The following is a 12,978-nucleotide window of genomic DNA, read 5'->3' as shown; positions in this document are numbered from 1 at the left end:
TATTAAAATGCTAATTTAGTTATCTCTCAAAATAAATGTATGGGGGCTTCCCTGGTGGCGCAGTGGTTGGGAATCTGCCTGCCAATGCAGGAGACACGGGTTCGAACCCTGGTCTGGGAAGATCCCACATGCCACGGAGCAAATGGGCCCGTGAGCCACAATTACTGAGCCTGCGCGTCTGGAGCCTGTGCTCCGCAACAAGAGAGGCCGCGATAGTGAGAGGCCCGCGCACCGTGATGAAGAGTGGCCCCCGCTTGCCACAACTAGAGAAAGCCCTCGCACAGAAACGAAGATCCAACACAGCCATTAATAAATAAATAAAGCACACCTAGTATAGTGTAATTTAAAAAATAAAATAAAAAAAAATAAATGTATGAATTATTTTTTCCATTTTTCACTAATTTTCTCATCTCTATATCTTTATCTGTCAGAAAATGATTTTTAATAAGAGTTGCTTATGAAGATTATTTTTAAATTCCTAAAACCAACTATTGGTTGGTTTTAACTTCCAAATATTGAATTGCTTTTTTCCTAATACATTTTTTAAAAACAACCACATTGAGTTTGATTTGACAACTCACTACTTATTAACTGTATGATCAAAGTCAAGTTTTTATTTGCTTTTCACATACATTTAGTAATCTTTAAAACAAAGAAACTACTATTTCATTTCCAGGAAACTTTGCATACAGTAGTATGCTAGTAGCTAGTGTAATTATTATCCATCCATTCTTTTATTTGCCCTTATATTTTTAACATTTTACAGCATCAAAGATAGTTTCTGAATGAGGTCTGACCAATTTTTATTACAGGATATTTACATTGGATACACATAAAATCTGACAATAATCTGAATTATCTTGATGATAATAACAGGAACAAGAACAAAACTGATGAAAGACTTCAATATGCAATCTATCAGTCATTTTTATAGAAATCGTAGAAGTTAAATCCATGAGTCCCCTCAGATATATCACTCATCTTAGTTCCTCAAACTTAACAATCTTACATATGAATCTGATACCCAAAAGTTAGTAATATCTAATAAAGCTCATGTCTGACACCTGGTCTAAAGTGTTTTGCCTTTTTCAATGGTTTCACTTTTTGTAAAAAGTCAAACTCAACTTTAAGAATTTTTGAAGTCATAATGAATTATCTCTATAGTCATAGCACTTTTAACATTAGAGAATTAATTGAGAATGCCTGGAGCATTGACAGTCTAAAACTTACGGCCCCACCTATAGGGTAAAGGTACAACCAAGTGCAATGCAAAATGATCACCCCATTTCCATTCCTTCTTCCAAATGCATGACTCCCATAAGCCAAGGACTGCCATTTATTCAGAACAGATCTAAGACTAGGAAATTAAAAACCAGAAGAAAGATGAATCTCAACACTTCATTCCTAATTATATAAGATTTATCTTCTTGCCTTGACCATTTTCCCTCACTTCTCCCCAATAACTAAACAATCTCTTATATTTAGCATACATAATCGTAAAATTAGTATCCAAAACCCCTGTCACTCTCCAACACTTTAAAATAATTCACCATTCTAGGGAATAGTTTCTGAAATATTTTTACGTGTGTGTGTGTGTGTGTGTGTGTGTAGCTCACACTACACATACTTAAAGTGTTTGAGTGGGTGAAGAACCTTTCTAATTGACTTGAAAACCTGCTCAGCCTACTATACCACCCACTGTGATCTTTATGAAGTCTTGCAGAAGAAATCCCTCTTGGACCTTAATATCCAGCAACACTGTACTTCTCCTGAGTTACTAGAAAGTTTTGATCTTAAAATAATCATGAATTCTAAGACTGGGGACATATCCATGTTTGTTTTAACCCTCTTAAGTTTATGAGTCAAATTTTATGGCCAACTTCCAATAATTTACAAAAGAAATCTATGACATATTTTCTTAAGTCCTCATGTTATGCTACAGGATTTTTGTCATACCAATTTTACCTTCACCTGGAATTTGTCAACTACCCATTTTATATTTTGTATTATATACATATATATCTAAGCTACCCCAAACCCTTTGTGGAATAATGAAAGAAAGAAAAGAAAAGATGGAAATAAGAAAAGCAGTCAGGTAGGCAAGAAGGTTTGAGGAAGTAAGGAAGGAAGGAAAGAATCCAAAGTGTATGTGCAGTGTATGTATGTGTATGTGTTGGTGTGCATATGTTTGCAATATACATTTAGGGGAATGGCATGAAGTGCTATATGGTACATGCACATGGTATGTACTAGTTACCCGTAAGTATGGCTGTGAGAAACTGAAGCAGTGATGGTTTGGGATCATGCATTTATTTGGTGGCATAGACTCATCTGAGCTGTGTCTATGGACAGTTGGCCCAAGTAAGTATGATTAGTTCATTCATCTACATCCTTCCTTTACAGCTTTTCTGTATCATCAGTACCTAGCATAGTATTTGGTGTATAGTTTGCATTGAAAAAAATATTTGTTAAATGAATAAAGGAAATGATTTGTCTTATGTATGGTCAGTATGCTTCCAATCACACATTCCAGCTCTATATTCTGTCATGTGAGGCTCTCAGCCACATCATTAATTGTATACCTCTTTTTCTTTGTGTGGTTTACCTAGGATGAATAGGTGTAATAATTCTGTAAGCCACAGTTCTAGTTAAAGCTCCACTCTCAAACTCTGCATGAGTTTCTGAACTTGGAAAAAGGGTCAGAGAAAAGACAAGGCCTGAGGCCCTGTGATTCTTGATCACAAACTTTCTCCTCCAGATTATTGTCTGTTTGTCCATGTGTTTTATACTAAGTCCAGAAAGAAGTTTACTTCAGTTTATACTTTGAAACTGAATTTTAGAGTCCTTGTATTAAGATTTTTATTTTTACTCATTTTTTCCCTTAAAGATCAAAAATAGAACATAGGAACAGGTATTTTTTCCCTTCTGTAGGTGACAAAAAATAATCAAAGTCACCTCCATAAAATCTCTTGTTCTTTTTATTTTCATTTCTCTCCTAGATATAATAGAATGTTTATTAAAATAATGTGATAAGCACTCAAACTAAGTTCTATGATGAGTACCTCCAAAGAAACCAACTGCTTTCTGTTCACAGTGAGATCAAAATAACTGGCTGTATTTTTACTCAGACTATTCTCTCCAGTTGCCATCCCCACTCCAACCAAGAATTTTTTCACATCAGTCTGGTCTCAGATCAACCAGAATCTTACCTGACACAAAGACCACTTTTACATTATAAATAATAGAGTTTTACCCTTTTTCTTTTTCCTAAGAGGAAGGATTTAAATGAGGAAAACACACTCCCCTTCAAAGTGCAGGCTTCTTTTTAGTATTTCTCTATGTCTTTATGAAAAAAAAAAATCTATTCACAGTTGAAAAAAATCCATTTACCTTTGTACTGCTGGTGCTATAGCTCCTAGGAAATAATGACACAGAGAAAATTCCATGAGAAAATGTTAATTGTACCTGTATTAACTGATGATACAAAATAAAGCAATTAGAGCTGAGTGTTATCTTTTGGGTCATTGTGATCTCAAAACACAACTCAGGTCATAATTATTGTATAACCTTCTTTTCTTTTTTTGTGTCTAATTTCTAGACCATGCCTGTACTTCAATTTATCAGAAATAGGCCTTCATTTAGGACTGTTTGCTATTAAAATATTTTTTAACTACGATAGGTTGATTTGAAATGTCATAATAAGCACAATATAAACTTGTAGTAAAGCTACATATACACTTTTCAGAAAACATTTAAGAAACTCAGTTAAAATAAATTGATATCCAAATAGCCTTTCAGAATTTATAAATTCAATGAAGATGAAAAGAGGACAATAAAACCATATAATCTCTAAAGAGATATAACAGCCCCACTGCAACCACTGCCTCACTGTGCTGTGTTTCTAAGAGTAGTCAAAGGAAGTCAAATGGGAAACCTTGCCATTCTTTTTTTTTATTCTTTTTTTTATTTTTATTTTTGGCTGTGTTGGGTCTTCGTTTCTGTGCGAGGGCTTTCTCTAGTTGTGGCAAGCGGGGGCCACTCTTCATCGCGGTGCGCGGGCCTCTCACTGTCGCGGCCTCTCTTGTTGCGGAGCACAGGCTCCAGACGCGCAGGCTCAGTAGTTGTGTCTCACGGGCCTAGTTGCTCCGCGGCATGCGGGATCTTCCCAGACCAGGGCTCGAACCCGTGTCCCCTGCATCGGCAGGAGGACTTTCAACCACTGCGCCACCAGGGAAGCCCCTTGCCATTCTTTGTTATCAGACTGAGGTCATTTGTTGGAAAAAAAAAAAGGCAGCTTCTATCTCTAAAGGTCAATGCACATTAGTTTAAAGCCATGAATCATATAAATTTGAAAACGAATGAACTTGACTTTTATTAGAAGTTAGTGTGTATGTTTTTCAAGCCACCAAAAAAAGTAAAAGTAGAATTATTCTCTTTTGTATTGCCACTTTGTTTATCTATTATTTATATTAACTATTATACACTTAACTACAGTGAAATGCAGAATTGTGGGTAAAATCCTAAACACTTTCTTCAATAATGAATTCCTCTCTTTTTATTCATTATGCCCTTACTGTTTATTAGTCCTTAATGATTTTGAATGTGTTTTAAAAGGTTTGATCGTAAATTCAACAAATAAGTAAATTGTAACCCATATCTCAAAAAAAGTAAGTTATACGATCCCTCTTATAATATTAAAGTTAATGATTTATCTCTTTCATATCCGTTCAGTATATTTTCTTAACTGCTTACTTTCATCATTCGTTGTTTTAACAGACGTTAAATTTTAAGATCTACATTGTATTTCTATGAAACATACTATTTTAGCATGAAATGATGAAAAGTTTGAAAAAATCTCTTTTATGGTTGGTAAATAATGACAGGAAAGGCAGAACATTTTCAAGAAGCATTTCTCACTAGGAGAACATGGTTTTACAAACTGGGAATTCTGGGACAATGTTTATTTATAAAAATATTGAACTCCTACCATTTCCAAGAAACTAAAAATCATTTCTTTGATCAGCCTAGCCCAAGAAAAAGGAAAGGTACATATGTATTGAGTTATGAATAGATTAATAAATGATAAAAGAAATATAAATAATGCTTATCATTCTTTTTTTAAGGCCACTTTATTTTTAGGGAAATATTTTAAATTGTGCAAATGCAACATAATTTAAGGGAAGACAATTGAACCCCAATCCTTCATACATACGAGTGTTTCGATAACTATAATACTTCTAGAGTAATCAAAATGGATGAGTATAATCAATTTGTACACACTATTCCAGGCTTCCATAAAATAAAAGTAACATGATTTTTTTAACTCACATTTATAGAAAAGAACACCTTATATCTTCACTATATTTTGCTTGAGCGCACAAGTCTTTCTAATTTGGCAAATTCATGCTTGGTTTTACACACCGTTCCTAGCACGACAGGTAATGAAGCAGCAGGTTGGACACCAGGCACTCCAACCACTTCCATTTCTGTTCTTACTGTGTATCAATGGGTTCAGTTGGTGGTAGAAAAATTAATATGCAGAAAGTATTATAAAGATGTAAAATAACTACTTAATGTGTTATAAAGGTATTGTTTAATTTATTCCTACACTGGCAACTTGTATGCACTATACACAGAAATTAGGAGTGTACATATAATCTGAAAATCATGGTATTTAAAATTGGGTGGTAGAGATTTATTGTCAAAGCCTTCCTATCACTGCTTGACAAACAAAAAGAAACCTTCACTGGATAATGATAGAAAAGTATGTACAAGTTACAAAAGTAGTAATTCTTTAAGCTCCTTTTTGCCTTGCATCTAAATGCTGTGTTATGTTGACAGATCTGGGAAATTTTAGTGGCCGGACAAGAAGTGCAGTCTCTGTGAGGGAAGGCCAGGGGGTTGTTCTGATGTGCTCTCCTCCGCCTCATTCACCAGGTACAGTTGGATCCCATTCTATATTGCTGCTGCTCTCTTTTACTATATGCTCATTCTTTTAGACAGGGTATTGACTGGGGAACATTCAGGTGAAATATGCATGGTTTTCGTGACATGTATCAGAGTACCACATGAGTAATTAAAGATCATGTAGTCTAAATGCCATTGGGCAGGAGACTTAGCTCCTCTGATAAGATTGTTTCATTGTCTTTCTAAGTGTTGACTGTCCTGGTTATGTCTCTGCCTGCTACCAGTGAGGAATATACTGCTTGGAGCACAAGGAAAGTGATAAGCTGAGAGAGTAAAAACTATTCAAAATTATTTGGAATGTTAGAGTTGAGTTAACTAAATACCACTGTGCATCTTGTTTCAGAAGATAAGCTGGAAACTGTTGTTTATGGCGTAGTTTGTCACACTGGAACAAAAACTGCTAAGAAATTGTTTTATTCATACAAAACTATGAAATTTTCTTGCTACTTGAGTTTTTGTTTGTAAAGTTACAAAAGTTACTTGAGTTTTTGTTTGTAAAAGTTACAAATTTTCTTGCTACTTGAGTTTTTGTTTGTAAAAGTCATGGTAATAGGTAAGTACTTCTTGGGGTTTGGAGTAACAGAATAATAAACTGTGCTCAGGTTAATTATCTTACCTTTGCCAACTCACAGAAAAATATACCCATTATGTTTGAGTCCTATAATTTGAGATGAGTGCCTCTTTGTACCTCAGTATAGTTTTCCTATAATACAATTTAAGAAAGGGCAGCATCAATTAGAGAGAGAGAGAGAGAGAGAGAGAGAGAGAATCAAACATCTATTTCTACCTGAGAAATTATGAAGATTTTAGAGTTAACAACTGGAAACAGAATTCAGGATCCTGGTACCTCAACCAATTTTACTTCTTTGTTTAGAGTGAAAGCCATATTTGTTTCTAGGTTGTATTATTAGTGTAGTGTTTGGGCTCAGTTTTGTTCTACCATAGATAATTCTTATCATAAATTATGATAAGACCTCAATCAGTTTTCTTAAAATTTCTCATCTTTATCTTACCCTCCTAACTTTCTTTTTAATTGAAAGAAAAGTAAACTATGTTTCAACAGGAAAATATTTTTGAAAACATTCTGCTTTGAAACTCAGAGGTATCACTATGAGGAATAATTTCTGAGTCGTACCAACCTAATTCTTATATGTCAATTCAGTCACTCCAATCCTTTTGTGAGCAGTTTTAAACTTTACAGAAGACATATCTAGTCTTACCTATATGTTTTAACTTTTTTAAAATGGATTTTAGTAGGTTTAGGAGAATCCTATAGAATTAATACATGTTATGTCTAATGTTGGGTCATTAGATTTGTTTGAAGAGAAGTATTAGATAAATAAGTGTTAGAGATGATAAAAAAAAAAGGAGGGGAAGATGGAGAAGGGGGAGGAGAGAAAGGAGGAGGAGAAGGAGGAGGAGGAGAAAGCAACAGGCTCTACAGAGGATGAAGCTGTTCATCACCAGGCTTACAGGGGTTAACAATATGCAGGGACCCCTGTGGAGAAAAAGTAAGATTTTTCTGAGGTACAATCTATATTGCAAGGCTGTTGGAACATGTGTTAAAAAATGAAATGAGAGAGGATAATATAAGAAACAAAGCTGCAAGTTTACACATAGACAAATTTTCCAATTGGCAGAGAAAACTATATACAGAAGATTTCTAATGGGAAAAATTGTATAGTGAATTGCATACATGATAAGCGTAAGATAAGAATATGTATTAATAATTGCTTAAATAAATAAAAATGTGATATCTGATTGAGATCAACAAGAATAAAGTCAGCAAGAGTAAAGCCAGCTGATTGCTATTGTATACATGTCATAAGAAATATTAGACTGATTATGTAATTTAAAATTGTAGGAAAGGTTATATTCTACCAGGTACTCATGTTGAAGTGTTATGCCGAATGACCTACTCAAACATCAGTGTTGGCACAGCAAGGTTTTGGGGGACACATGCATGACACAGAATAACAGGAGTAGCTCAGCATCTAGACCAATGTTTCACACTTACCAGATGGGTAGTTATCCTCTGATCAGCCAAATCCTATAGCATATATTTAGTTTTTTTGTTGAACATGGCATTTACATTCTGGCTCCAATTGAAATCCCTGAAGACATGGTTTCCACTGCAGCTCTTTAAAGTTATGGCTATTTATTCTACCAAATTGTATGTGCCATTCAGTGTGAGATTGGAACATATGTCCTCCTTTCTCCTCATTGCCCATTCTCCTTTCTTCCTCCTTACAAAAAAAGACCCTTCAATTTTTAAAATTTCAAGTCATCAAACTCTACACTTTCTTGTTGCTGTCATTCTTCTTCATTTCCTGAAGATTTTACCTCTTTTCTTCATTCCCATGGTCTTGTTTTACAACCAGTCTCAGCCACTTATCCGTTATTACCAATAGCTACAATCTCATAATTGCCACATTTGCAAGCATCTATTCTCTGACTAACATGAACTATCTTCTGCACACTGTTTATAGTACCCTGATTCCAGGAATCCTTTAACCTCATTGAAATCTACAAATCATTGATCCTACCTCCTTTTCACCCTTCTTCCCCTCCTTTGATCCTTACTTTTCTCCTTCAATCATTATCATTTTCTTGCATACAGCCTTGCTTTCTTCATCTCTCTTTGCTTCATCACACTGACTTGACAGTCAGCAAAACCCTGATCCCGATGTAAATCCATTTTTCAGCCTACTGCATGCCTGAAACTACTCAGCTTAATATGACTGTAGAAAAAAATAGAGTTATGCAGACTAGTCTAAATTTAACATACAAACTATGAATTTCAAGTGCACTTATGCTGAGCGGAAATTAAGGGGAAAAAAAACCAAACCAAGTCCTTTCACTGTAATTTTGTCAAACTTTCAATGTCTCCCATCATTCAATTTTTCTCCCATCCTCACTTTCAGCTGATAACCATTTCATTGTAAAAGGAAAGCAATTAGAAGATAACTTCCACAAGCCTTCATCACCAAATCACACACTCATTAACATGTGTATTCACACTCTAACTTCTCTTTTTTAGTATAGATGCACTGCTGTGCTTCTAAGGCCAATCCCTCAACTTGTGCACTGAAGTTCATCCTTTTTTACCTACTTAAAGAAATCACTTCAGTAATTCTCTTTCCTCTCTTTTACATTTTTGCCAGAGATTGTTTACTTTCTTCTGCGTCATTCCCAACAGGGTGCAACCATGCTCTCCCCTACTCCATCTAAAGACAAAACAAAGCAAAGCAAACGTCTCCTGACTCCTGTCCTCTTTCAGCTACTACCTCATTTTTCTGCTCCTCTCCATAGCGAACTCTTCAAAAGCTCTGTCTGTACATGCACTATCCAATTCAACTCCAGTGCGGTCTCTCTGTCTCTTTCTGTCTCTCTGACCTCTTTCTCTGTCTTTTTCTTTATCTTTTTAACAGATTTATTGAGATCCAATTTGTATCCCAGGAAATTCCCCTATTTTAAGTGTACAGGTCAATGAGTTTTCATATATTTAATACAGTTGTGTCACTATCACCACAATCCAGTCTTAGAACTTCCATTATTTCACAAAGGCATGTCTGCCCATGTCCCCAGTCACTGATCTATTTTCTGTCTCTATAGTTTTACGTTTTCTAAAAATTTTATTTTACTGGAATCATACAATGTGCAGCTGTGTGTGTGTGTGTGTGTGTGTGTGTGTGTGTGTGTTTGGCTTCCTTTATTTGGCTTAATGTTTCTTTACCTTTCATCCGTATTGTGGCATTTATCAGTAGTTTGTTATTTTATATTGCTGAACAGTATTCCATTGTGTAGATATGCCCCATTCTGTTTATCCATTCCTCAGTTGATGGCATTTGGATTATTTTCAGTCTTCATGTTGGTCACTCTTTCCTTCATAAAATACTTTCTTGCAAGATTCCACACACTCTTGTTTTCCCCTTACCTTACTTCGTAATCCCCTATGCTGACTTTGCCCCATTTTCTCAAACTCTTAATCTTGCAGTCCCCCAAGTAAGTGTTTGGCTTTGAACTTCTTTCCTTAATATACCCTCACTCCCTTAGGTTTCACCTCACAATGATCTTTAAGTACTGACGTCTCCCAAACATATGTTTCCAACCTGGAATCTGGCTTGTATATTCAACTGCCTACTCAAAATTTCCATTTGGACGGCTAATAGGCACCTCAAGCTTAACCATGACTAAAACTGAACTCCTGGTTATATCTTCCCCAAATCTGAAGTCTTTCCAACTCAATTAATGGCAATTTCATTTCTTACAATTCAGCAGCCTTAGGGTCATTCTTAACTTCTCACTTTCTCTCACACCTCATATAGAAACCATCAGTTTTATTGGCCCTACTTGAAATTTTATCAAAAACCTGACCATTTTTCATACCCTCCACTGATAGTTCTCTAGTATAAACTACCATGATTTCTTACCTGGGTTTTTGCAGTAGCCTCTTAACTAAGCTTCCTCATTTTGCCTTTACCTTTTTTCAATCTATTCTCAACATACTAGCTAAGAGTGATTCCTTAAAACTAATTTGTATCATGTCAACCCTCTGCCCAAAACTCTCCAAAAACTTCCCGTCTGCTAAAGACTGAAGTGAGTTACCCCAAAATTCATAAGAAGCCCCAACTCGCAGTGTGATGGTATTTGGAGATGGGTCCTTTGGGAAGTAACTAAGTGTATAGAAGGTATTGAGAGTAGGATCCTCATAATGGGATTAGTGCCCTTATAAGAAGAGATATTAGAGAGCTCACTCTTTCTCTCCCCATTGTGACAACATAGTGAGATGATGGCCATGTGCAAGTCAGGAAGCAAGCTCTCACCAGAAACCAACTATGCTGACACTCTGATCTCAGACTTCTAGCCTCCAGCATCGTGAGAAAACAAATTTCTGTGGTTTAAGCCACCCAGTCTGTGGTATTTTGTTATGGCACCCCAAGCTGTCTAATACACCATTTAATTCAGAGTCAAAGCCAAAGTCTTTACAGTGGGTTAGAGAGTCCTTACCATTTGACTCCATGTAATATCTCTGACCTTATCTACTATTCTCCCTCCTATTTTTCCGCAAGTAGTCGTGGTCTCCCTGATGCTCCACAAGTAACTACACATGGTCCTGCCTCAAAGTCTTTGCAGTTGCTATTCCCTGTGCCTAATCCCTCTTATGCTTGGCATATGAATGTCTCACTCCCTCACATTCATATCTTCCTTCAAATTTTACATTCTTGGTAAAACATTTTCCTGATTTTCCTCTTTTGATATGCACCTCCACAATTCCTTTCCTCTTCCTCTGCTTTCTTTCTCTCCATAATGCTCATCACTTGCCATATACTGCACAATTTTACTTACTCATTTATTCACTGTCTCCTTGATTTAGAATGTAAATTCCATGAGGACAGAATTTTTATAGTTTTTGTTCAGTGTTGAACTCCATGCCTAGAACAGTGCCTGGCACAGAGTAGGAGCTCAAAAATTATTTGTTGAGTAAATATATGTATAACATTCATAAATAAGTTAGCCAAGGATTTTAACCCATACATAACTCTCAGAAACTTTGAGAAAGAAATCATAAACAAGAACAAGTAAATATTAGATCAGCCATGTATCCAATAGTAAGAAAACTTTTCTTACCATTCATCTTTTTCTCTAATGATGTTGTGAATTGTAGAATAGATAAATGAAACATGATTCACATCATCAGTATGGAAGAATAAAATGGAACATTTTATATTTTTGTCAAAAGAACAAACTGTAACCTGAATGATTGGATTTATTAGTTGAGATCGCAATCACACTGTGAAATAGTGAATTAATCTTAATGCTTTGCTTGATCAATTAAAAGGAGAACTTTGAAAATGTCTTGGGGAAGTCAAGTCAAAAATTCTTGCTGAAGAGGCAGGGTGAGTGTAGAAAGAATAAGCCAGGGCTACTCAGTGAGAGAGGCCTTGTGATTGCATCCCTGGTCTGGCGCCAGTTAGCAACAGCCTCGACAATTGCCTTTGTTTTGGTGGGATGAGACTGTGCACTGTGAAACAAGTAAATAACCTGAGATGTACTAGAAACTGAGACCCAAATTTCTGTCAAGTCCAAATAGCCATGTAGATCATCACAGCATACCTGGTTAACTGATGCTTGATTCTGTTTTGTTCCCCACTCTTATTTTACTTCCTTCTTTCAAATCATAATTGGTTTATTATATCAGAGCTTTATTAAGTGAAGTAAAATGTTGGAAGTAAAAGTTTCCTAATATTTTTATCTCCTCTGGTAGATTATATGTTCCTTAAGAGAATGAAACTTTCTACCTCATATTTATATCTCTAATACTTAGTGCACTACCTGACATTTAGTAAGTATTCATTAAATGCATGTTCAATAACTGAATAAATGTGCTGATTCTAACAAGAGTTTTATAGGGCTTTAGACAGTTTCTATTAGCCTCCTGTTATTAGCTTATCATTACCAACTCACATTTATGACAGATATTTGGGTCACATAATATCATATTCAAATATTATTTCAAAGTATAACAGCTACTAAGATTTAGTAGCAACTATATGAAACTGTAAATAGTTTATACATCAGAGAAGATTAAATGATATTCAGAAATAACCCCAAAATCCATTTACTCATAATCTCAAATGGATGTACAATGCACGTTTTTTTTTTCTGTGAATAAAAGCAAAAGCTAGGATTGACTCATTTGCTAAATTTCCCTGTTTACTTCCCAAGAGAGCAATATTAATTCCTGTCAGTAACATCTGTGAATAAAAACATCTTGATTGGATACTGAAGTAGTTATTCATCTACCAGGAAATAGATATATCTTTCTAGACTGTTAAGCACATCTGCTGAAAATGATTCTGGTTGCCAAAAAATCACCTCTGTCAGTTTAGAAATTTTGAAATTCAGGGTTATACTATAAAAAAAAAAGGTCTGTGAAAATGTAAAAAAAAGCCTCATAAAACCTATAACCAAATACAGAAATACTTTAAGGTTTAGAGGTTATCACCA

At 35.3% G+C, this 12,978-nt stretch overlaps 1 protein-coding gene across 1 annotated transcript in view; it reads left to right on the top strand.

Annotated features, from left to right (window-relative positions):
* CNTN5 (contactin 5) overlaps positions 1-12,978 on the top strand; it is a 1,372,019-nt gene that overhangs the window by 945,792 nt on the left and 413,249 nt on the right. Inside the window, exon 7 of the mRNA XM_068554615.1 lies at positions 5,842-5,937. Coding sequence (XP_068410716.1) covers positions 5,842-5,937 — 96 coding nt within the window. The remainder of the gene's footprint in view (positions 1-5,841; positions 5,938-12,978) is intronic.

The sequence above is a fragment of the Eschrichtius robustus genome, chromosome 11 (genome assembly GCF_028021215.1).
Source record: "Eschrichtius robustus isolate mEscRob2 chromosome 11, mEscRob2.pri, whole genome shotgun sequence".
Lineage (NCBI taxonomy): Eukaryota > Metazoa > Chordata > Mammalia > Artiodactyla > Eschrichtiidae > Eschrichtius > Eschrichtius robustus.
Note: the sequence above shows the minus strand (reverse complement) of the source record. Positions and strands in the feature narration are given on the sequence as shown.